This window comes from Trichoderma harzianum (assembly GCF_003025095.1).
Source record: "Trichoderma harzianum CBS 226.95 unplaced genomic scaffold M431scaffold_3, whole genome shotgun sequence".
Taxonomy (NCBI): Eukaryota; Fungi; Ascomycota; class Sordariomycetes; order Hypocreales; family Hypocreaceae; genus Trichoderma; species Trichoderma harzianum.
In genome coordinates, this window is record NW_020209251.1 from 1,962,300 (window position 1) to 1,983,996 (window position 21,697).

Below are 21,697 nucleotides of genomic sequence, written 5' to 3' on the forward strand. Positions count from 1 at the left end.
GGTGGGAAATGCTCAAAATTGAAATATCCACCAATCAGATGAAGCATTCACGCCCATGCCGCCATCTCCATTGTACATGAATCCTCTTCCCCAGCATCTCCATCGACTCGACCGGAACAAGTTGCCTTATATATCCACTACCAAGAGCCGTTGCAATATTGATCCAATGCTGCCGCTCGCCACGGCTCCAGCTCACTAAGTCTCACCCATTCCATCGCCGTCTTCGGATAGCAGCTCTTGGAGTCGGGGTCGGTCGGCCGAGCTACAGCATGGATATCGGAGCCCTTCGGTGGCTGCCCCTCCGAAACATGTGCCCATGAGTAGGAGAGTGTCATGTCTGTGGCTATAGACGGCTATAATTTGTGCCCGAACACGCAACTCGTGCTTGTATTGGTTTATAAAGATTGGATCCATCCTTTTAGGAATACAAATCCAATAATCTCCTTCTTGTCTCCTTGTCTCCTCCATAAACGTGCTTCTCCATCCTTTCCCCTCTCCGTGTTGTTCATCCTCCTCTCCATTCCGTCTGCGTTCCTCCTTTGATACCCTCGCCAAAAGCCTCACTCTACACATCCAAACCTTACAATGGGGGCTCCTGCTAAATCGCTGCCATGCGGCATCTACGCCCCTACCATGACCTTCTTTGACCCCGTCACCGAAGATCTCGACATCCCCACCATCAAGAAGCACGCCGAGCGACTCGCCAAGGCCGGCCTCGCTGGTCTCGTCATCATGGGTTCCAACGGTGAAGCTGTCCACTGCACAAGAGAAGAGAAGATTGCCGTCGTCAAGGCCTCAAGAGAAGCTCTCGATGCCGCCGGCTTCCAGTCCACACCTGTCCTGTTTGGAGCCACCGAGGGCAGCGTCAGAGGCACCATTGAGCTGTGCAAGCTCGCAGCCGGAGCCGGAGCTGAGGCTGCTCTGATCCTGCCTCCGTCATACTACCGCGCCCAGACCGACGAAGAGTCCATCTACAACTACTTCATTGCCGTTGCCGACGAAAGCCCCATCCCCATCATCCTGTACAACTACCCCGGTGCCGTGTCCGGAATCGACATGGACAGCGACCTGCTCATCAAGCTGGCCCAGCACAAGAACATTGTCGGCACCAAGTTCACCTGTGGTAACACCGGAAAGCTCACACGTGTTGCTCTCGGCACCAACGCCAAGACTCCCTTCCAGGAGGGCTCAGGATACATGGCCTTTGGCGGCATGTGTGACTTTACTCTGCAAACGCTGGTCAGCGGCGGTAGCGGCATCATCGCCGGCGGTGCCAACGTCATGCCCAAGCTGTGCGTCAAGGTCTGGAACTCGTACGCCGAGGGCAACAAGGAGGAGGCCGAGAGGCTGCAAAAGATTCTCAGCCGTGGCGACTGGCCTTTGACAAAGGCGGCCATTGCCGGCACGAAGCAGGCGATTCAGAGCTTCTATGGATATGGAGGATACCCCCGTCGGCCGCTTAAGCGTTTGGAGCAGGCTCGCGTGACGGCCATTGAGGAGGGCATCAAGGAAGCGATGGAGGTTGAGAAGTCTCTGTAGAGATTGGCATATGTATATATAGGTATGTAATCGAAGAAGAAAAAAGATAATTTTGATATAACTCGGTGTCAAGTGTATTTTGTATTCTATCAAGATCTATAAGATAAGAATTGCTGGCGTTTATACGCACGTCATCCAACTTTTATTTTTCACCAGTCACGCTTCGCTCAACCACCAAATCCACAATCTTCGCAATAGAAGAGCCGCCCATGATTTCAAAAACAGAAAGCGTAGCACCAAATTCCCGTCCAAGCCAGTTCCTCAAATCAACAGACATGAGAGAATCAACGCCATAGTGCGACAGCGTCTTGTTAGACTCGACATCATCAGACGAGATGGACATGGCACGCGCCAGTCTGGCAGCCAGGGCGCGAAGCACAATGTCGCTGCGCTCTCCTGAGTCTGAAGTCTGTTTGAAACGAATCCCGGCTGCCGCTTCCCCGTTGCTGTTTGCGCCGTTAGCAGCTGCAGCGCCAGAGTCGGCGATGAAGGAGAAGGGGGCAAACAGCGGCCGGTCCAGGAGCTGTGGAGGGCTGCGGCCTTTCACGAGGAGATCAGCGGGAGTATTTAGTCCCAGGAGGACTTGGCCCTTGGCCTGAGCCACTGTCTGGGAGAGCGGAGAGTCTGGATCGCAGTACATGGTCAAGGCGGCGAGCAACTCGGTGTCTTCGATCTGCTTCATATCCTCGAGGGATTGACGCTGTCGTTGATACGCGCTGTTCTCGGCAACGATACCAACATTACGCATCCAACCGATATCAAGAGAAAGCGCAGTCTGGCCGTGTGCGAGACGATATCTCACGAGAGCATCTTGGTATGTGCACCCTCCAGAGTAGTTGGCACTGGCCATCTGGCCAATGACACCGGCAATGGAAGAGAGCATGATGAAGAAATCCAGATCCTTGGGCAAGAAGCGGTGCAAGTTCCAGGAAGTTTGAGCCTTAGAGCGCATGGTCAAGTTCCACTGCTCAAAAGTCATGCTGCTTTGGAAGACGGCATCTTGAAGAACCATGGCCGCGTTGATACAGCCCTTGATGGGTGGCATGGTACGGCAACACTCATCCAGCGCATCTGAAAGATCTGCTTCCGACGCCACGTCGCATTTAGGCGTCACGATCTTGACACCCCGAGCTGTCAGTTCTTCTACCACTTCTTGGGCAGCCTTGGATGCAGCTCCTGATCGAGATGGGATAATGAGATTCTTTGCACCATTGTCAACCATCCACTTTGCGATGGCTCGACCGAGGCCTCCGGATCCTCCAGCAATCATGTAGGACGCGTTTGCGTCAAACTTCCACGACTGCTGCTCTTGGATGAATTTCTATTTGACCATTGTTAGTATGATATCATTTATCCATTTGTAAATGGGCATCTACTTACCGGAACTACATCCTCAGCTTGGGGCTTGATGATGATACAGCCAGAGATTTCACTCTTCTGAAGTTCTTGGAAAGCTCCTTCAACTTCTGATGCATTGAAACATTGAAGCTGCGTGGCCTGAATGTGCCCTTGCTCCATGAGCTCTATCGATTTCTTCATGAGCGTACCAATCGTTCTCGGGTTCAAATCAAATACATCAATGACGGAGAAGCTGGTGTTTCTGTCAAAGGTGCTAATAGAAAGAGCGCTATTGGCATCACGAGTATGGCGACTGATATCGAGGAATCGTCCTCCAGCGGCCAGGCACTCGTAAGAGGCCCGGACTACGTCCTCGCCGGCAAGCTGGTTGAAAACAACGTCCACACCGTACTCGCCAGTCAACTGCATCACAGCTTGAGTGAAATCAATGTCGGCACTGTCCAAAATATGGTCCTCGGATAGACCCATGGTCTTAGTGAGAGTGTCTCGCTCCAAGGGGGTTGAGAAGGTAGCAATGATTTCGGCACCTTGCATCTGGGCAATACGCACAGCAGCCTGGCCCACAGTACTGGCAGCTTTGTGAATGATAACCTTCTCCTCTCTCTCTAAACGACCAACGTTGATCAAGGCGTGATAAGCCGTCATGGATGGGACGAGCATGGATGTTGCTACCTCAAACGACATCGCTTCTGGAATCTTGTAGACGGCCTTTTCGTTTCCTCGGGGATACTGTCGCATGCACCCGGGTGCCACCATACAGACACGATCGCCGATTTTGATAGAGGCATCACAATCACGTCCAACACGAGTAACAACACCAGCACATTCGGCTCCCAGTTGAAGGCCATGGTGGAAATCCTGACGGTCCATGACGCTTTGGAGATCCTTTTGGCTGAGACCCCAGGCTTTGGCGTCAACCTCCACCTCATTCGGGCCCAAGTCAGTATCATACTTTGTATCACGTACAAATCGTAGTGTATCCAGAACACCATGGGTTCCAATAGAGAGCTGTAGAGCAGGTCCGTCGTACCACGCTTTATGTTGCAGCTGGCGAGATGTCAAAGAAGCAAGTTTGTCGTTTCCAGACACATCCTCAATTGCTCTGCCAGTCATCAAAAGTCCGTCTCTCACAAGGTATTCGAGCTCCTTAGACGACGGGGATTCAAAGCTAGCGCGGAACGTTTTTGCAATGAACTGTGCCGTCTTGAGAGAGTCCACCTTGCCTTCGATGGAAAGCGAAATGATATGGCTATCGGCCTGCTCGGCTCGAATAGCGCGGAAGAAGCCTTGCATTATACCGTAGCTGGCATAATCCTCGCTATCAGTACTACTAGCTGTTGCCCAGAGAAGCTTAGTAGTGTTGCCCACAAGATACTGGAGACACTTGAAGCTTTCTTCGCTGAGCTTAGAGAGCAGTGGTTGATTATGAACTTCAGCAATACAGACAACGACGTCGTCTGGAGTTAAGTCGCTAAGAGACTTGGAAAGCTCATCGAGAGAGAAAGCACAAATGCTCAAAGCCTTGGTGCCTTCGGGATCCAACTCCTTCTGCACAAGCTCAGCAAGCCGAGTTTGTCGGTAAGACTTTTGCTCATCCACAACAATGATGAGCTTTCCGGAATTGATCTCAGGGGCCAACTCGGGCTCTTCGACCGCAGTTGAGATGAGGATGCTCATAATATGGCACGAATCGCTCTTGAAATCCCGAAGAATCACATCATTGCCTGAAAAGCCATTATCTCGCAGGCACTTATCCCACAGATGCTCAGGGACTGCTGCAGAATGAGGTCTCCATTCCTCTCGAGCTACCCACCAGCCAGGTACCAGACCAGCCATGAAGTTCGTGGCGATGTCATCAGGGTTGATGACCTCGAGAAGGATGAGGCGGCCTCCAGGCTTCAAAGCCCTACGGACGTTGCGAACCGTTGCCTCCAGATAAGGAGTTGCGTGGAGCACACTGGCGGCAACAACGATATCGTAGGATCCAGTCTGGAAGCCTTGGTCCTCAATAGGCTTGTCCAGATTAAAGGTCTTAAACGTCAAACGACCCTGGGCCTTGAGATGGGGCCATCTATCGCCTGCTCTCTCAAAGAACATCGGAGATATGTCAGTGTAAGTGTATTCAGCGAAACTGGAACCACCAGTTCGCTCCTCACGCTGCTGCAGAAGAGACAGAACGTGGCCAGTCATACCACCAGTACCGGCACCCACTTCCAGAATACGCTGTGTCGGAGTCTCGTGGGAGACTAGATCTAAGATTGTACCCAGACGGCCGTCCTGGCACAGCTTCTGGAAGAGGTCGGCATAAAAGATCTCTGCTTGATCTGATTCAAAGACGACTTGAAGCGGGTCGATCTCTCCGGTGAGAATCTGGGGGAGCTTCCGCGCACAAGTTGTGTACAGCTTCCAAGCTGGTAACACCTCTTCGACTTCAATAAGCCGAGCTTCAAGGTCTTCGTCGCTGATATTTTCCCCAAGAAGTCTATCTTCGGGAGTCATATTGCTGACATGATGCTCCATCCACTCAACGTGACGAGCCAGGGCGTCGGGAATCTTAGCACGATCCAATCTCTGAAGTACGCGAACGGAGACGAGATCCAAAGCTGAGCAAATTTTGGCGTGATTTCTAACCACGGTTGTCTCGTCTCTCTCAGATGGATCTGCTTTGCATACAAGAGACAGCTGCTGGGGTTCAAGCAGACTAATTTGAGGTTTCCACTCAGTGCTGTACAGTAACTTCTTGTCTTTCGACGCAGTCTCGTTTGAGACAGCTGCTGTGATGGCCTGCTCAATCGTGCAGAGAACTGTGCCATCGTCAGCGAGAGCAGCAAGAGTTCCGCGTTCGCCATGCCCCTGAGCATCTTCAAAAGCTACAGCCGAAGTAGATGTCGAGATCCATCGGATAGAGCCGGTATCTGGAGTCTGCCATTTCGGAGAAGATGCAAACCAGGCATCCAGTAGGCGAATTGGAACGTTGGCAGCAAACTGCTGACCAGAGCTGACACGCAATACATGGAAAGCCTGATCAAGCACAGCAGGGTGCACCAGACTGTTCGTTTTATATCTATCCTTGGATACGTCGACTGAGGCTACAGCAGTGGCCTTTGCATCCCATCGTGCATCTTGGACGAGTTGGAACCAGTCGCCGTATTGCAAACCAACATCTGCGGCATCGCGGTACAAGACAGCGGGATCAACTGGCCAGACGCATGATTCTTCAGCTTGACTAAACTGCTTTTGAATCTTGCTATCTCTCAGCTGCCTGCGCTCGCTGGCACTTGTTGATTCATTATAATCAACCTGAATGCTGGCGCTGAAACATTTGACCCAACTCTCACGAGTATATGAAAAGATATCAACCTCGAATCCAAGAGAGTTATCCTTGTTGTGGTTCTTTTGCAAATCTACTGAGCGGAGGTGAACTTGGGTTTCAGTTCTATCCTCCCACGTCTCCTGCACAAGTATAGGGCTAATGAAATCGGCTTGTTTGACCAGGAAGCCTGAAACTTGACCATCACTGGGGACCATCTGTTGGACAGCCTCAATAGCCATGACAAGCATACCAGCTGCGGGATAGAGCGCTGTGTCACTGATCTTGTGGTGACCAGCCCACGGAACGGACTCGACACTCAGGAAATTCCTCCAGCGAGGAGCAAGAGGGTTCCAGTCAGATGCACGGGCTCCGAGAAAATCGCCGTTTACCTTGCCTCGAAGCCTGTAGTCCCGACTGATGCGAGACTCGGCCCAGTACTTTTGGGATCTGTCGAACGGGTAGTCGGGAGTATCAACTAGGAAAGCAGGCTTCCTTGCCTGTTCCTTGGAGTCGACACCCGACTCCTGATTGACGGCAGAGATGGAAACACTATGTCCTAAGCAGAACAGCTGTCCCACAAGCTCCAGAGTCGTCTGGATAGGAGGATGTGATCGCTGTAGAGCAGCATGGTAGCGGATTTGCTGCTTCTTGTTTCCAGTTTGGCGGATAGTATCTTGGGCCACACGTCGCAACGCCGGATGGGATCCAATCTCAATCAGATCAGTGACGTTGCTCAGCCCAATCTTGACCTTTGAAGGCTCTTGGGTGAGTAGTTGCACGGCATCTGCGAAACGAACTGGGGAGACCATGTTGTTGACCCAATATTGACCAGTCTTCAGAGCAGCCGGGCGGACAATTTTGCCCGAAACCGATGAAACCATGGGAATAGCGCTGGCAACTTTGAGGTCCTGGCGAGAAGCACCCTCCAGTGATCCCATCCTAGTAATGTACTCTTCGGCAATGGCTTCCATTGCTGGTGAGTGGTAGGCGACTCCAGTTTTGAGCTTTTGAGCAAAGATTCCATCCTTATCAGCCTGTGCCTTGATGGCGTCAATGGCCGTTTCAGGACCTGACAATGTGCAGTTGAGAGGACTGTTGATGCAAGCTACACAAACAGAGCAAAATTCGTCACCAATTGCAGCGAGATATCCTGGGACATTCGCCTCGGCCAAATTGATTGACATCATTGCGCCAGGAGATGAAGCATTGTTGGCCCTGAGCTTTCCTGCAAGTTGACCCCTGAAATAGGAGACTTTGCAGGCAGATTCCAACGACAATGCACCAATGGCGTACGCAGCGGCAATCTCTCCTGAAGAGTGGCCGACTACAGCCTTGGGAGCAATACCAAAACTAGCCAGCAATTCCAACAGGGCAATTTGAACTGCTGTGGACAAGGGCTGGCTGTACTGTGGCAGGTCGATGTTCTTACTGGAACGCAATTCATCTATAATGCGAAGAAGTTTGTTAGCCATATTCCACCGTAGGTCTCAATAAACCGAGCAATAGTTCTCTTACCGAAGATAGACCATGTGCATCCAAGGCTCTCGTAGACTTTATCAATCCTCTGGAGGGTATCTGCAAAAACGGGATATTTCACGAGGTCCCATCCCATGCCTGTGTATTGGGCTCCCTGTCCAGTAAACACAAACGCCAGTGTTGCATCTGCTGAGCTTCTCATAGGCTTCGCGGTATCAAGGCTCGCTTTGCCATCTTGGTCGTTTCCAATAATGGAGAAACTTCTCCAGAGCATATGTGTCCGGCGAGCGGCCAACGTGTAAGCCAGGCGATCGAGCTTGATACGATCGCCTACGATTTTCTCATTGTAGAAGAGCTCGTAGTCATGTATAGAGCGTTTGGTTGCCTGTTCGTCTGCAGCAGACCACACAAGCAGCTTTGGAAGACGTTCTGTGGTAGAAGACTGTGAAGATGCTTTGGTATTTGCGGTCTTCTCGGAGTCAACTGAGAGCTCAGAATCGGAAAAGTCTTCCAGAGGGCCATCGATAATCGGCGATTGCGGCGATACCAATCTACCAGCTACATTCTTATGAATTGTAACTGTGCAGTGATTGCCAGGTAAATCTCTCTCGCGCAAGTAATGTAGCGCATCATCGATTACGACGTGAGTGTTGGAGCCACCAAAACCGAAAGAGTTGACGGAGGCTCTGCGCAGGCCTTGGCTGGGCCAGAAGACGCTTGCAGTTGGGATCTGAAACACATGCCGAATTAGAATTCTTCACTGCTTATGACTATTACTAAGAGTCAGAACATACCGAGATGTGCCAGAAGTCTGCGTCTATAGCAGGGTTGATCTTCTCAAAGAGTGCATTAGGGGGGATTACGCCCCTCTCCAAACTCACTAGAGAGCAAATGTCAGCTATCAAGTAGACAAAATATCTTGCATGAAACAAATGACGACTCACAAACGACTTTCAGTAAACCAGCTAAGCCACTGGCACCTTCAAGATGGCCAATGTTTGATTTGACGGAGCCACTGCCGGTGAGCCGTGTTAGCAAAACAGCATCCTTGAAATTCAAGCAGCTAACAAATGTCACAAACTGAAAGGGGGAAAGATGAATGACTTACATGTACAGCGGCTCTTCCTGAGACCGGTATTTTCGGAATACCCTCCCTATAGCCCTTGCTTCAATCGGATCTCCTACCGGAGTTCCCGTTCCTGTATTAAGCGTAAGCAGCGATCTCTATTTTGTTTGTCTTCGTTTCAAGGTCCAGCTTACCATGTGCCTCAACGTATCGCGTTTCGGTGAGCGGAAGATTGGCTTGCTTGTATACATGCTCAATAAGCTGTTGTTGCGCGTTCTGACTCGGCTGCGTCAAGATCGGAGTGTATCCATCCTGATTTGAGCCCGTAGCGCGGATAACGGCCCTGATCATGTCACCATCTCGGACGGCTGCAGCGATTGGCTTAAGAACGACGGCAATGATGCCTTCACCCCTGGCATATCCACTCGCGCGGTGGTCAAAGCTGTAGCAGCGACTGTCCGGCGACAGGAAATTCTGGCTCGACAGCAGATGGAAAATGGCAGGGTCCAGCAGCAGGTTGGCTCCGGTAACAAGGGCCTATTAATGCAGGAAAATACGACTTAGCCGTTTTGCCTTTTTCAAGAAATTCCTTCGTGGAAGCTTCTTCAGAACATTCCATTGCAGGGGGGCGGGCATGAACAGGGATCGGAGGTTGGATTTGATTGATTGACTCACACATGATGCATCGCCGCTACGCAATGTCTTACACGCCATATCCACTGCTACCAAACTACTGGAACATGCCGTGTTGACGTGAACGCTCGGTCCACGCAGATCGAAATACCAACTGACACGGTTGGGGATCACGCAGGAGACTGTACCACCAGTAATGGCTGTTCGCTCTGCGTTATCCGGATCCATTGCTGTCAGTCTCGCATAGTCTTCTAACATGGAGGCATGGAAGACGGCAGTCTGTGATCCCTTTAGGCTTTCGGTAGGGAATCCGGCTGTGAGAGTCATCGTTAGTATAACATGTAGTCACGAACATGATATGGCAAAGGCAATAAAACGATTGTAATAAGAAAGTACAAAGGCAGGAGAACATCACAGTTGCCTACTACGGGAGTCACTCTCGAAGATTTTTGGATCTGTGTCTCTTACCTTTCTCAAAAGCCCGATATGAAGCTTCCAGAGTCAATCGTTGCATTGGATCCATTGCCGCAGCTTCCTTCGCTGTTACCGAAAAGAAAGGTGCGTCAAAGCCAGCAATGTCCTCTGTGATGAAGTGTGCTCCCTTGGGGAAGGGCTGTACAATTGCCAAGCCAAGTCAGCGAGATATCAGCGTGAGGCCTGAGAGCCCCGGGAGTATATACACCAGCTTCTTACCTTGTCTGGTTTTGTGTCCAAGAATGACTGTGCATTCATGCGAGACTCAGGCCAGCTGGTCATCAAATTTCGTCGATTCTCCAAGACATCCCAGAAGCTCAAGTCATCGTTTACATCTTGTGGGAGTCTAAAGGAGTATCCGACGACGGCGATGTCGCCGTGTCCTTGGTCAGGAATTTGGGATGTGGTTTGTGCCATTGTAGTAAAGATGTTGATGTAGGTATGTAGTAGTGATAGTAATAATAGATGATGGGATTGCTTTATACCAAGTGGCAATGACAAAGAACAATATGTTGAGCAACGCTGTTTAGTCTTGTGGGAGTAAAGGAGGATAAGTGCCTGCAGCAGTATGGAATGCTTGCTTTGGAGAACTCAAGGCAGGACTGGATGCCCTATTTCTACTTTGCGAGTCCGTCTTCAAGAGAGCGTCCCATTTTTGTAAAACATCCCCAGGAGGCTAAGTACACGAAGCGATTCTCAGGGCCCTCCTATCCCACCGAGATATCGCAAGATTTGCTAGTATGGGATCAAGCGATAACCTGAAATAGCCCCTATTGGACCCAGCCGGCGCAAAGTAACTCCCGAACGACGCTGACAAGCTTGAAAAAGTTCTCCTTGGCAGAGAGGTACTTGCTGTTTTCGGGGAAGATGGAAGACGAGGGCCGGATGGGTCTCTCGGTTACAACCAGGGAGTTCGGAGTAGTCTGTTACTAGTATGTAAAACAGATCAGTCAGTCTATCTCTCGTTCGTTCACTGGGGCTCGTTTACTCTCACTAGTTCATGTAAATTGTTGTTGTTATATATTGTTGGTGTTGGTTTAAGGTTCTGTGAGAAGATGTTGGCCGTTGACTTGCAGTAGTGTCCAAATATTGGTTCTCTTGGAACTTCATGCAAAGTCTATAATTTTAGGACGCACAGACTGCTGTTTAGATCAGCTGTCATCACATTCATGCAGATAAAGATGACAAAAATGGCCCAGCAAACCGGACAGTCTCGATCATATCGTACCGTCCCAGTATTAGGGGTCAACCTCTTGGGTGGCTGGCAAAACTAGACCGAACGTCCCACAAAAAGGATGATATGGACCTGACGGGGGCAATGACCGGCGATAGAATGTGAGACTGTGTCAATGAGTTGGTAACGAATCAATACGCGGATTGAGGAGTACAGACCGAATATCCTTCCCAGATCGCCGAATGTGAGTGTAGTCGAAACACTACCACTATTCCACTACAAGTAAATATGCCGCATTGGCTGATCTGATCCGAAAATAAGGACTGCTTTGGCGATCGTAGGTATGGCCAGTCATCTAGAGAGACGTGGGCCCATATGCTCATACAAACGATCAGTACGCTGCTCATACAAACGATCAGTACGCTTGTCACCTGTTGGTTCATACGCCTACCCAAAGTTCCCTTTGGAATCATACCAAGTCGGTTTGAATTACTACCAACGTTTGGTCGTCCCTGACTAGCTCGATTTTTGCTAACCCTTGAATTCTTTTCCAGTCTCCTGATTGAGCAACCGCGCGTCCCTGATATACGGAATTCAAATACCGAACCAATTTCACGGAATCCCGCCAGAGTGATATGTAACATCGGCGCTCCATATTTCGGCCCTGGCAGTCTACCGCCTCCCTTCCATACTCGTACTCTAGATTTGCATCTGCAAGTGTCTAGCGTCAAACTGTTAGTCTGACAATTGTGAAGATTGCCCGGGACTAAGGCAAGCAGGAGTGAAGATCCCATCAACATCATTCCAATTCAAGGAAGTGACTTGGTACGTTTGCAATTGCTCCGTACTGAGCGGACCGCGAGCGATTCGGTCCGCGGTTGAGCAAGTCTGGCAACATCGGTGTGGAAGACTGTAGGGCCGGCTTGCAAGGTTACCCCGGGACGTTTAGACGTTTAGCTCAGGATTTCTCCACCGGTAGCACCGACCCGTCGACACGGGAATCAGGATTAGGTCCAAATTCTCAAGCTGCTGTTCTCTCGGTGATCAAAGCTTGGAGCGGCACTTGTCTGCCGAGTTCATGGAGGGCCTCGGGGAAATACGGAGTACTCAATGGAGAAAGTGCACACTTGGGCACGGATAGACTCTTCTTTGACATACAAAGCAAAATAAAAGATGTAAGAAATTGTTAATTATTTGTCTGCCTAGCAAAGTGCGAATATAATGTCCTTTCCGGCGTATTCTCTTCTTAATACGCACATGAAGTGCCGTGCTGACAATTACTCGTCCTCCAAGTCCTGCATGCTGATACCATCACGCGGTGTGCGGAAAAGGACATCATCACATATGCTCCGTCGCTTTCAAGTAATTCTCCCTGAGCGTCAACGTGTCCTCATCCCAACTGTGCTCGCTCGATCGTACGCTCAATGGCCCGAAGAGCCCCTGATAGTCCCTCAGCCGACTTCGCTCCGGGCACCTCATGCCCCAGCTGATGGAAAACCAGCTCCCGCTCGTCATGGCACAGTTGAAACAGCGACTGGTGCAGCTTCTCCGGATCCCCCATGCCGCTGCTGATCCAGAGGCCAGACAGGGGCGACAACGCTACTAAGCGGGCAAACGGCTCGTTGGAACCAATGATATGGGCAGTGGGGACGCAGATCACGGACCCGTCCACAGCAGGGTTGAGGCATCTGAGCGACGCCGGCTCTTGAGAAATGCCGGCGGGATCCAATGGCGGCGCGGCGCTTAAAAGGATACCGCATTGGAAGCCTGCGAAGCCCTGTCTAGCGTCTTCCGCGAGGAGCATTGCCGCGACGATACCGCCTTCTGAGAAGCCCATGACCCCCTGGAAAGGCCCGTTGTTGGCGATGAAATCCACCAGACCGAGAAGGAGTTCTTGCGATTGGGCCTGGCTAATGGGTTTGTCGAACCAACCAAAGAATTCATCAGCAACAGCTTCAGCCCCTGAGGCGCAGACACGTAGTTAGTCTTTAGCTCTTGCACTAGAAATGCAGAATAAGGGGGAGAGACGCCGGGGAGATTGATAAGATGGACTTGTGTGTGTGCTTATGCCGAGTTTTTTTTGGTATCCAGGGTAGAGAGTTGTAGATGGCCTCACCTTCGCTCGGCTCTGTTGACACAACACCATCTATAAAGACAAATTCATGGCTGCTGAGTTCTTCTCGGAGCCTCGCTGCCAGTTCACAATTATCCGTTAACACGCGTATATCAGCATCTTTGACCTAAGAATAGCCTCACCAGTCTGCAGCTCGAAAATCTAGCCAAAATACGTCAGCAGCCAGCAAAGCACCATGTCTGTTTAGAGGCGAAGATTCGACCAACATACCTGGCTGGAGGTTCCACGCCCGTGGAGACAAAGAAATCGCATGGTGTTGAATTGCTGAATGCCTAATTTTTGTCGTTACATGCAGGTATTAAATCCCAAGCGCAGAAAGTTACACCTCCATTGGCTTGTACGACATTCGGTCGTCTTAGCATGGCTACTGTAAGCTATCATATTGCCGCGCTGTGTTTTGAGAGTGTGTTACACTGTTAGCGCGTTTGACGAGTCGTCTCGGCTGTCGGTCTTTTTCTGCGACCTTCTCCTGGAGCCTTCAAGTCAACAATATAACCCCCTGGATTTCTCTTCGCAAGATGCTCCGCATACGGTCTCCAGTTTGAACATGGGCCGTGCTGGCTCTCATATATGAGGTCCCGCTTATTGAACGACAACGAGGATCCAGACGCCGAGTTGGTCCTACCAATTCAGCTAAAGCGTTTACTTCTGTGCCCTGCCTCTGTGAGGACCGGGGTCAATAGAGGAGCGAGTTTTGCTGGAGGATGAAAACATACGAGTATTGCATACAACTATTGCCTCGTAATTCATGCGTACGCGTGTGGGTTTAGTTACTAAATGAAGTTGTTAGTCGTGTGCTGCATTTGCCAAGGTTCTTCATTAGCATGAATACAAACATATAACGGCAGCACCATAGCCAGCTCTATATCCGTACATCCGTATCCCAAAAGAAGCTTCTTCCAACTCTACACAGATTCTCTCTCAGGGGCAGCATTCCAAATTACCCGCAGATGACGGTTTGCATGTGAAGATCATTTCATCTTTTCACGGAACAACTTGTAATTCCATACGCTGCTCTCGCGTCCTCGGAGAGTCTCTTCCTCGTCAGACAAGTTCTCCACACTCTCTGGATATCCATTCAGCCAGCATTTTCAAACCATGGCTCTCGCTCTTCCGGCCGGTGCCGCGGAAATCATTATCCGCAAAAAGGCGCTATACTGCCGTCTCGCCGACACCAATGAATGGGCCCTGGCTGACAAGGTCATGTTACCCGACTTCACCTTTACGGCTGTCGATGAGGATGATAATATCGTCAACATCAATGATACCGACTATCATTGGACCTCATTGGCAGACTGGGTGGCATATTTCAGCAGAATATTCACTTCTGTCCAAACGATGCATGTTGCTGGCTATCCAGAGCTAGAGTTGGTGGCTCCAGACGAGATCAAGGCCATATTCGGCGTGACTTATCTGGTCGGTACCAAGGAGGCCAGCAAAGGGGTGCATGGTACTGGTGGAGGACACTATTACGAGACGTGGAAGCTGAAGGATGGCGATTGGTTCCTTCAGAAGACTAGATTTGTGAGGATCTATTGGAAAGAAATGACCCTGTAGCTAGCTGGTCTGCGTAATACGCACTTGTAGCCGTATCCGAGCACTTCCTACTGGTGCCGTCGTGTTAGTCATAGCTGTTGGCGATAGATCCTAGTAGAAACAGAACCACTGCATGCAAGTATCGTACAGTAACCCTGCATCGGCCCCTCTATGTACCCTGCATCTATGACGATCATTTCTAGATGGAGCAGATAAAAGGAGCAAGAGATCCTGGAAATGCAGCTTCCTGGCTCCCTGGCTCTTTGGTTACCTGGTTCCTACGTACAGTACCATGACCGAGGATTCAAATTCCCGCCATAGGAAATGGCCTTTTGTTCTCGCCCTGTGGGGATTCACGGCTCCATAACGGGGCCTAGACAGGACGCCGGTGCTAAAAGCGATCGACAGAGGCTTAGCGATAGAGTTGAAGCACGTAGCATTGAGCTAAACTTTGAACGTCGACGTGAAACATGCGCAGAAGCAAAGAAAACAACAAGAAGCCGGTCAGTACCCTTGTGCTATCCCCGTTATTGATAATGTTACGCTACAAGAACACGGAGTCCGCTCCGACGGGCTACGACTGGGACAGATCTTCACTACTAGTATGCCCGAGAACCCCTGTTCATTGTTGTGCAAGTGTGGATAAAGTCCATCAAATATCTCATAGAAGACTACCCATATACAAATGGCCATTACCATTTAATATCATGAGCAAGGAATGCTGTATACATGTGTTGAAAACAAAAAGATTAAACTCCAGGAGACTGTTGAGGCTTCTGTTTCAACAACATGTATGCGCATGCCAAGCATTGGGTTCTTGGTAATAATCCGTAACGTCGTCCGATTCCGACCCATCGGAATTAATTACATTCAATGACAGAAATTTGATGTCAATGCCGGAATAATCCCTCCCCCAGCATTTCCAAGGCGGGCATTTTGCCGGCCATGGCCCCCCTGGTTACAATTGCTGGAGCCTGCCGCAATCCCGCAAAAACAGGCAGTATTTAATTTGAGCCAAGGTAGCCGTCGTTGTTAGAGGTATTGACGTGTAATATTTTCGGACCAGGGATCACGCAACCCTTGCCTTTGTCAACCATCCATGATAGAATCACTACTCTACAGAGGACTTTGTATGGATATGTACTGCGTACAGCACTTGCCTAATCTTTACTAGCTTGTGATAAAAATATGGTTGGTTACAAAGAACTGGCCAAGATGCTGAAATCATGCGACTCTTGCATGAGTTGCTACACTACTCGTATTACTACGTATGAACAATCACTTCGTATCAACATTTTGTCACTAACAATCACTTCGTATCATTATTATGAACAATCACTTCGTATCAACATTTTGAAGACGATGAAAAGGACTTGGCGCCTTGGAGTATCTAGGTGACTTTATTCTTCTTCTTGATCATTACTAAGTGACTCAGTATGTATTTGTATTCCATCCATGTAGATAAGGTAAGTAGGTCAACCTTTGCTCGGTTCAATCCATATGTGTGGTTCTTGGCACCAGACTCCACCTCCATGGTGCTCTTACGAGTATATCCTAAAATAAAAGTCCAGGGGTAGACACACAAGCACACAACAACAACACAAACAAACACAAGTAGGAACCAACAGCTGGGAACTTTTGCTCGCCGTTGGCTCCAACTAGTTGAGAACCGCTGCAGCAGTAGCATCCTCAGCATCAACACCTCTGAATTCGAAGAACTTGTTCCATTCAGGGTCCTCAATGAGATCCTGTGCCAACCTCTTCTCATAGAAGAAGGACATTTCTGGGCCCTCATCTGACTCTGGGTCATTGCTGCGGGGTGGGTAAACGATGATGACACCCTCAGTAATACGATCTGTAAGGTGGCGATAGGTAATGGCCTTTGCGAAGCCAAAGTCAGTCGAGGCCATGCTAGCATCACGGTGGTCGGTCTGAAGAATCGACATGGGTGGCAGGGAGTCGATGCGAATGTTGAGGCTTGTCTTGTCGCGAACAGTGGCCACCATGTCCAACGTCTTGTCAAGGGCCTCCTGAGTGACACTGTCCGTCATCTGGCGCACGTACTGGGCTATCTTGGACAGCGGCCACTCTGAAATGACCTCGGCTACTGTTGGCTGCTCGACAGGGGCGGTCGTGGACAGAGCTGCGAACATGACATTGCCCCGAATTCGCGGAGCGACCTTGGGGCTGTGCCAACGCCTGCGCATGTCGATGGCCTCCGCCCAGAAGAGTTTTGACGCCGGATCTGGGTTGAAGATAGGGGCACGGACGCGAGTTACCGTACGCCATATAAAAGCAGAGAAGGCATCATAGGTAGAGATCCATGATCCCTCTGTTGGCGTGGCCAGCTTCTTCAGTTCAGCCGCTTTGCTCTTGGGCAAGTGGAAGAGCAGAGACACTCCCTGAATGTGACCGGGATGGCGTTCAGGTGCCGGAGGTCCATCGACCTTCTGATCTTCCGGTGGCTCGGTCTTGACAAAGGGCGAGAGATCCTGGTTCTTGGGATCCCAAGCAGGGAACGGCGTCTTGTTTAAGGCCGCGTAACAGTTTTCCGCCAGTTGACGAGTATAACCGGCCCAGCCCATGACATCGTTAGAGTAGTGATGGTGATGCATGTTGAAGACCAACCCGCCCCTGACAAAGTTCATCTTGAACGCAGCCACGACAGGGCTAGCGTCGGGATGAGCCTCGGGCTTCTCGCCATAGGTCATTGGATCGACACTCCAGAGTTTGAGGTCACCAAGAGGCACCGCGCTGAAGTTTGCCTTCTCGATATCATCGATAGACGGGTACTTGTCAGCATCTTCAGGGGCATCCAGCCACTGTACGAACAAGCGGGTGGTGCTATCCTTCTTGCTAACGTACGAGTGGCCACCACCGGGATCCTTTTCAATAGTGCCACATAGATGCCTTGCCTGACCGAGAGTCCTCGCAAGGCCTTCTTTCATGATTTCGACGGCTTGAGGCTTGGCCGCGTCGTCAATCTTGAAGAATAGTGCATAATTGTTGTAGGAGATGACTGAGAGGTAGTCCAGAGTAGAAACTTTGAATCTCTGCTCTTCAGGACCATTCTCCCATCCGAATGGACGAATATTGAATACTTCTTGTTTGGGTGCCATGATCTCGGCTGATGGTGTGAAGGGAAGTGAGAAAAGAGAAAACTAAGCTATGGAATAAGGGGTGAAGCTCAGTGTTGGAAAACAATGTTATTTGGTTGGGTATAGAGTTCTTGGCTTGCTCTCAATTTGCTTTCATTTCGAACTTTATTGCTTCCCCTTAAATGTCTTTAAATATGCCAGTCGTAGCATCAAGACTGAGTATCTTTACGGCGTGTTTTCTCCCCCCTCCTCGCGAGCAGCGCTATCATTTCAAGCGAAGACACTAACTTGGATTCGATACATGCATTCAGGTCAGTTAATGCGACATATGAGCCAGGCCTTGAAACTAACGTAGTCGGAAATGATAGATTCCAAGATATCCCCGTTCCCCCCAAACCCCTCTGCATTGTACCTGAAGGACGCCGTTGAATGCTACCGTGGAGACTAAGAAGCGGTATTCCTCCAACGAGATCCTTGTAGACTTCATGACCTGGCCAAAACCGGGAAACCCGATGGCAATTGTAGCTCTAGTGGAGAATTCAGGGGAAGAAATGCTGCTCGTACGAGCCCTACATACTGTACAGTGAGAGTGTAGCACCTTTTGTACTCGCACCTGTTTGCTACCAGGTGTGCCTGCATCTCCGCACATGTGCATACGGAGTACACTACCTATCAATCACAACGAAGTTTGTATATAGCCCGTTTAGGATTCACCGTGAGTATGTGTATTATACCACCAACGTGGGGGTTACATGAGTGGTACTGTAGTATCAATGTTCTCGGCGGTGTTGGAACACACACTCGGCTGTCGCACGGATTCAACACTATCGACATCTACGCTCCACACTATTTAGCACGGTTCATCATCTGCGCGGAAGAGCAATGTGAGAACAAAGCTCAAGGCCTAGGGGACTTCATCCCGTGCGCTAGCTTTGGTGATCCCGGCACCGTCGTCAATTGGAAGCGATGGGATTTTCATGCCGGTCTTTCTAGTCAGGGTTTTGGCCTCTTAGCCCTCGCGGTCCGCTTCCGGAGCGGGCGGCATTAACCTAGAATGGCTGAAATGTGGATGATGCCGAGTCGCGACAATTTGAGCCAGGGTGGTCCATGTCAGAAGCCGGCCCTGCTTTGCTTTGCTTTCCTCCAGCCGAAGATGATCAGGGGATGGTAGTTGACATTGGAGGACCGGCGAACGAGGATGATCTACAATTCTTTTTGGGAAATATTTTCTGACACATCACTGAGGGGAATCAGGTACAGAAATGAAGCTAATGCAAATGGGTAAAGTAGTCCATGAAGAGTTTTCAGTAAGATCACCGGCAACACCGCGACTTGGACCAAGTGTAGCGGCTCAGTATTCTCGTCTGGAAATGTGCACACAGGTGCCAGTAAGCAGCATGGTGAACCTGGTCGTGTTCGTTTCGAATCCTGGGACGATACCAGATTACGCATTGGCCGCAATAGTACGAGCCTCAGCTCCCGTCTTCTGATTTGTGAAAGGGACTCGGCTAGATGCAAAGTTCCTTCTCCTGATGCTCAACTGGCCATCTTCATCCAACAACTTTATCTTGGACAAAGTCCCACCTTTTTGACGAGGAGAGGTTAAACAGACGAAGAGTGTTTGCAGACTGACCAGAGCGCAGCGCGCAGTAGCTAGTCTTGTATTGGGACGTCGTCCATCCAAAGCCCAACAGACATCTTATCCTTGGTTGACGGAAATCATTTGTACTTTTTTCTCCCAACACGCTGTCTTGACAAACTTGAACCCCATCTCATCATGGATCTCAACGGCCCCGCCATTCCGGCGCCTCCTGGCGAGACCTCGATACTGGACAACCCTCCGAATAACAATGGACTTGCTTTGGGCGTTCAGGTATTCACTTGCGTGGTTGCGACACTATGCTTTCTCCTTCGAATTTACGGTCGAGTCCTTTTGGCGAAGAAGTTCCAGGCGGAAGAAAGTAAGTTTACTCGATTTCCGATTCATGGTGACAGTTCAATCATCATTGTCAACCGTCGTGCCGTGTATGCACTTACTGACTACGTCTTTGCACTATAGTTATGGCTATAGCGGCTTATGTTCGTGAACCATTATGTTACCTGTACAAAAAACGAGGAGTGTGTCGTGGCTAACCTTGAGATTGATTATTGGATAGGGTTGCTATTGGGGCGCCATGATTCCTACGTTCGAGATGCTCAAGCATCCTGGCTACCTTGTTCACGCATGGAATGTCCGACTCAAAGATGTCATTCCAACTACCTACGTAAGTAGTCGCCTTTTGATATTTCGTCCTCGCAACTCCAGAGAACTGACATGCAACACACATCATGCAGTGGGTGTTTCTTTTCGGTGTCTTTTACTCTCTCGTCCTTCCGCTGCTTAAGGTAGCTATCATGGTCGAATGGGTTCGATTGTTTGTTCCCACCTCAAAAACCAAAAGCTTCTTCTTTTGGGGGGCCGTCGTGATTTCGATTGTCCAGATCGGGGCTGGTATCGCCATCATCATTGCTCTTAATCTTCAGTGTACTCCGCACGAGCGCATCTGGGACTTTACAGTCCCTGGTACGTGCTGGAATCTGTATACGCTGCAAGTCATTTCTGCAAGTATTCAGCTTGGATCTGATGTCGCCATGTTCTGTCTGCCGCAGCACACTATCTGGACCCTGCAGATGACGTGGCAGAAGAGACTTGGTGTTGCTGCCATCTTTGGCATGGGTGTACTGTGAGTAGAGCCTATCTCCTGATGGAAATCGCACTTGGTGGATGCGATTTCTTCACATTTGAGACATCAAGCAGCTCACATTCTTTCGTGTTCTTTCTAGTGCTATTGTTGCGGCATCTTTCCGACTCGATGTGACAGTGGTGCACGGTAACTCCCCCGACTCTATCTATACCCTCGGCCCGATTGTGTTTTGGGCCTCGGCCGAAATGACATGCGGTTTCTTCATTCTTTGCGTGCCTTGTATCCCCAAGATCATCCAAGAAGCTGGTATTATCCCCGCCATCAAGAAGGGAACGGGCATGCTACACTCTGGCGGCAGATCCAACCAAGTTTCAAGCGGCTATGCTCGCGGCGGTGGCACCACCAAGACATCCGTATCCGCGAACAAGGATTACTATCAGCTGGAGGAGGAGGGAATGAACATGAAGAACCTTTCAGAGTCGACAGAGCATCTGCACCATGGCTCACATGGCCCTGCCATCACTCGTACCACGCGTGTGACGGTGACCAACGACAGCCGCTCTGTCAGCGATTCTGACAGCAAGAACGATGGTTGGGGTAACTAGATGGACTATGACCGGATGCAACGACGAGGCTGCTTCGGACGGCCATGATACCCTTTCCAAAAAAGCTTTAAAATTTCTTGTCTACTACTATACTAACGGCCGAGGCGCTGGCACCACCGGTGGTGTGTTGCCGAAAATTTTTGGATTTCTCGTCTTCTCTTTCATCTCCTTTATCACTCAATAGTATCTAATATTCGATGCTAGTCTCAAAGAATGAGCAATCATCTTTGCGAGACTTTCATGGTTATTTCCTATATCAAATACTTCAAACTATATACGATAGAAGAATACACAGCTACAACGCTGGAACGTTGGCTTACGCCTACCTATTATCCCTTATGTCCATGCCATTACGGTGTATAGCCATAGATTCTGGTATATTTTATGCCAGTGATCAACACGTGAAGGGGTGCTCATGGCGAGATAATATCAATCGCTTGCCCATCAATTGTTGCCCATCGTATGCTCCGTGTTGCAAACCCCCTGTTATCTTGGCACTAAGGGTCAAGGGATAGGATATAAGGAGCGGCGTCGCAACCAGCACCCGAATTGGCCACTAGCACCTGTGGTTCTAGAGAGTATGATAGTCTAAATACTTGTTGATAA

At 49.9% G+C, this 21,697-nt stretch overlaps 7 protein-coding genes across 7 annotated transcripts; 3 read left to right on the plus strand and 4 right to left on the minus strand.

Annotated features, from left to right (window-relative positions):
• Nucleotides 1-585: 585 nt before the first annotated feature.
• On the plus strand, nucleotides 586-1,539 carry M431DRAFT_479498 (hypothetical protein; the record flags this gene model as incomplete). Its single annotated transcript, XM_024915772.1, has 1 exon — nucleotides 586-1,539. The coding sequence occupies one exon, from the start codon at nucleotides 586-588 to the stop codon at nucleotides 1,537-1,539; it is 954 nt and encodes a 317-aa protein (XP_024777630.1).
• A 71-nt stretch (nucleotides 1,540-1,610) lies between these two features.
• Nucleotides 1,611-10,277, minus strand: M431DRAFT_548468 (hypothetical protein; the record flags this gene model as incomplete). The annotated part of the gene is made up of 10 exons (XM_024921263.1): nucleotides 1,611-2,860; nucleotides 2,920-7,655; nucleotides 7,727-8,417; nucleotides 8,482-8,567; nucleotides 8,632-8,702; nucleotides 8,796-8,886; nucleotides 8,948-9,290; nucleotides 9,429-9,700; nucleotides 9,855-9,987; nucleotides 10,080-10,277. 10 exons carry the CDS (start codon nucleotides 10,275-10,277, stop codon nucleotides 1,682-1,684), a joined length of 7,800 nt encoding a protein of 2,599 aa, XP_024777631.1. The 3' UTR covers nucleotides 1,611-1,681.
• Nucleotides 10,278-11,376: 1,099 nt separating this feature from the next.
• M431DRAFT_354031 (hypothetical protein) lies at nucleotides 11,377-11,946 on the minus strand. The gene is made up of 2 exons (XM_024914500.1): nucleotides 11,486-11,946; nucleotides 11,377-11,433 (listed from the first exon to the last, which is right to left on the minus strand). The coding sequence occupies exons 1-2, from the start codon at nucleotides 11,835-11,837 to the stop codon at nucleotides 11,426-11,428; spliced, it is 360 nt and encodes a 119-aa protein (XP_024777632.1). The 5' UTR covers nucleotides 11,838-11,946; the 3' UTR covers nucleotides 11,377-11,425.
• Nucleotides 11,947-12,234: 288 nt separating this feature from the next.
• M431DRAFT_137187 (hypothetical protein) lies at nucleotides 12,235-13,420 on the minus strand (the record flags this gene model as incomplete). Its single annotated transcript, XM_024912559.1, has 3 exons — nucleotides 12,235-12,996; nucleotides 13,291-13,309; nucleotides 13,379-13,420. 3 exons carry the CDS (start codon nucleotides 13,418-13,420, stop codon nucleotides 12,425-12,427), a joined length of 633 nt encoding a protein of 210 aa, XP_024777633.1. The 3' UTR covers nucleotides 12,235-12,424.
• Nucleotides 13,421-14,060: 640 nt separating this feature from the next.
• M431DRAFT_505517 (hypothetical protein) lies at nucleotides 14,061-14,863 on the plus strand. The gene has a single exon (XM_024918651.1). It carries the CDS (start codon nucleotides 14,267-14,269, stop codon nucleotides 14,723-14,725), a length of 459 nt encoding a protein of 152 aa, XP_024777634.1. The 5' UTR covers nucleotides 14,061-14,266; the 3' UTR covers nucleotides 14,726-14,863.
• A 1,219-nt stretch (nucleotides 14,864-16,082) lies between these two features.
• On the minus strand, nucleotides 16,083-18,315 carry M431DRAFT_109932 (hypothetical protein). Its single transcript, XM_024911735.1, has 2 exons — nucleotides 18,158-18,315; nucleotides 16,083-18,089 (listed from the first exon to the last, which is right to left on the minus strand). The coding sequence occupies exon 2, from the start codon at nucleotides 17,821-17,823 to the stop codon at nucleotides 16,363-16,365; it is 1,461 nt and encodes a 486-aa protein (XP_024777635.1). The 5' UTR covers nucleotides 17,824-18,089; nucleotides 18,158-18,315; the 3' UTR covers nucleotides 16,083-16,362.
• A 1,264-nt stretch (nucleotides 18,316-19,579) lies between these two features.
• On the plus strand, nucleotides 19,580-21,091 carry M431DRAFT_79246 (hypothetical protein; the record flags this gene model as incomplete). The annotated part of the gene is made up of 5 exons (XM_024922797.1): nucleotides 19,580-19,763; nucleotides 19,862-19,881; nucleotides 19,959-20,066; nucleotides 20,137-20,525; nucleotides 20,626-21,091. 5 exons carry the CDS (start codon nucleotides 19,580-19,582, stop codon nucleotides 21,089-21,091), a joined length of 1,167 nt encoding a protein of 388 aa, XP_024777636.1.
• Between the last annotated feature and the right edge of the window lie 606 nt (nucleotides 21,092-21,697).

Bases quoted from the DNA above. Each gene is read 5' to 3' on its own strand.
- M431DRAFT_354031 (XM_024914500.1), bottom strand. From the start codon at position 11,837: ATGATGTTGATGGGATCTTCACTCCTGCTTGCCTTAGTCCCGGGCAAT.
- M431DRAFT_505517 (XM_024918651.1), top strand. From the start codon at position 14,267: ATGGCTCTCGCTCTTCCGGCCGGTGCCGCGGAAATCATTATCCGCAAA.
- M431DRAFT_109932 (XM_024911735.1), bottom strand. From the start codon at position 17,823: ATGGCACCCAAACAAGAAGTATTCAATATTCGTCCATTCGGATGGGAG.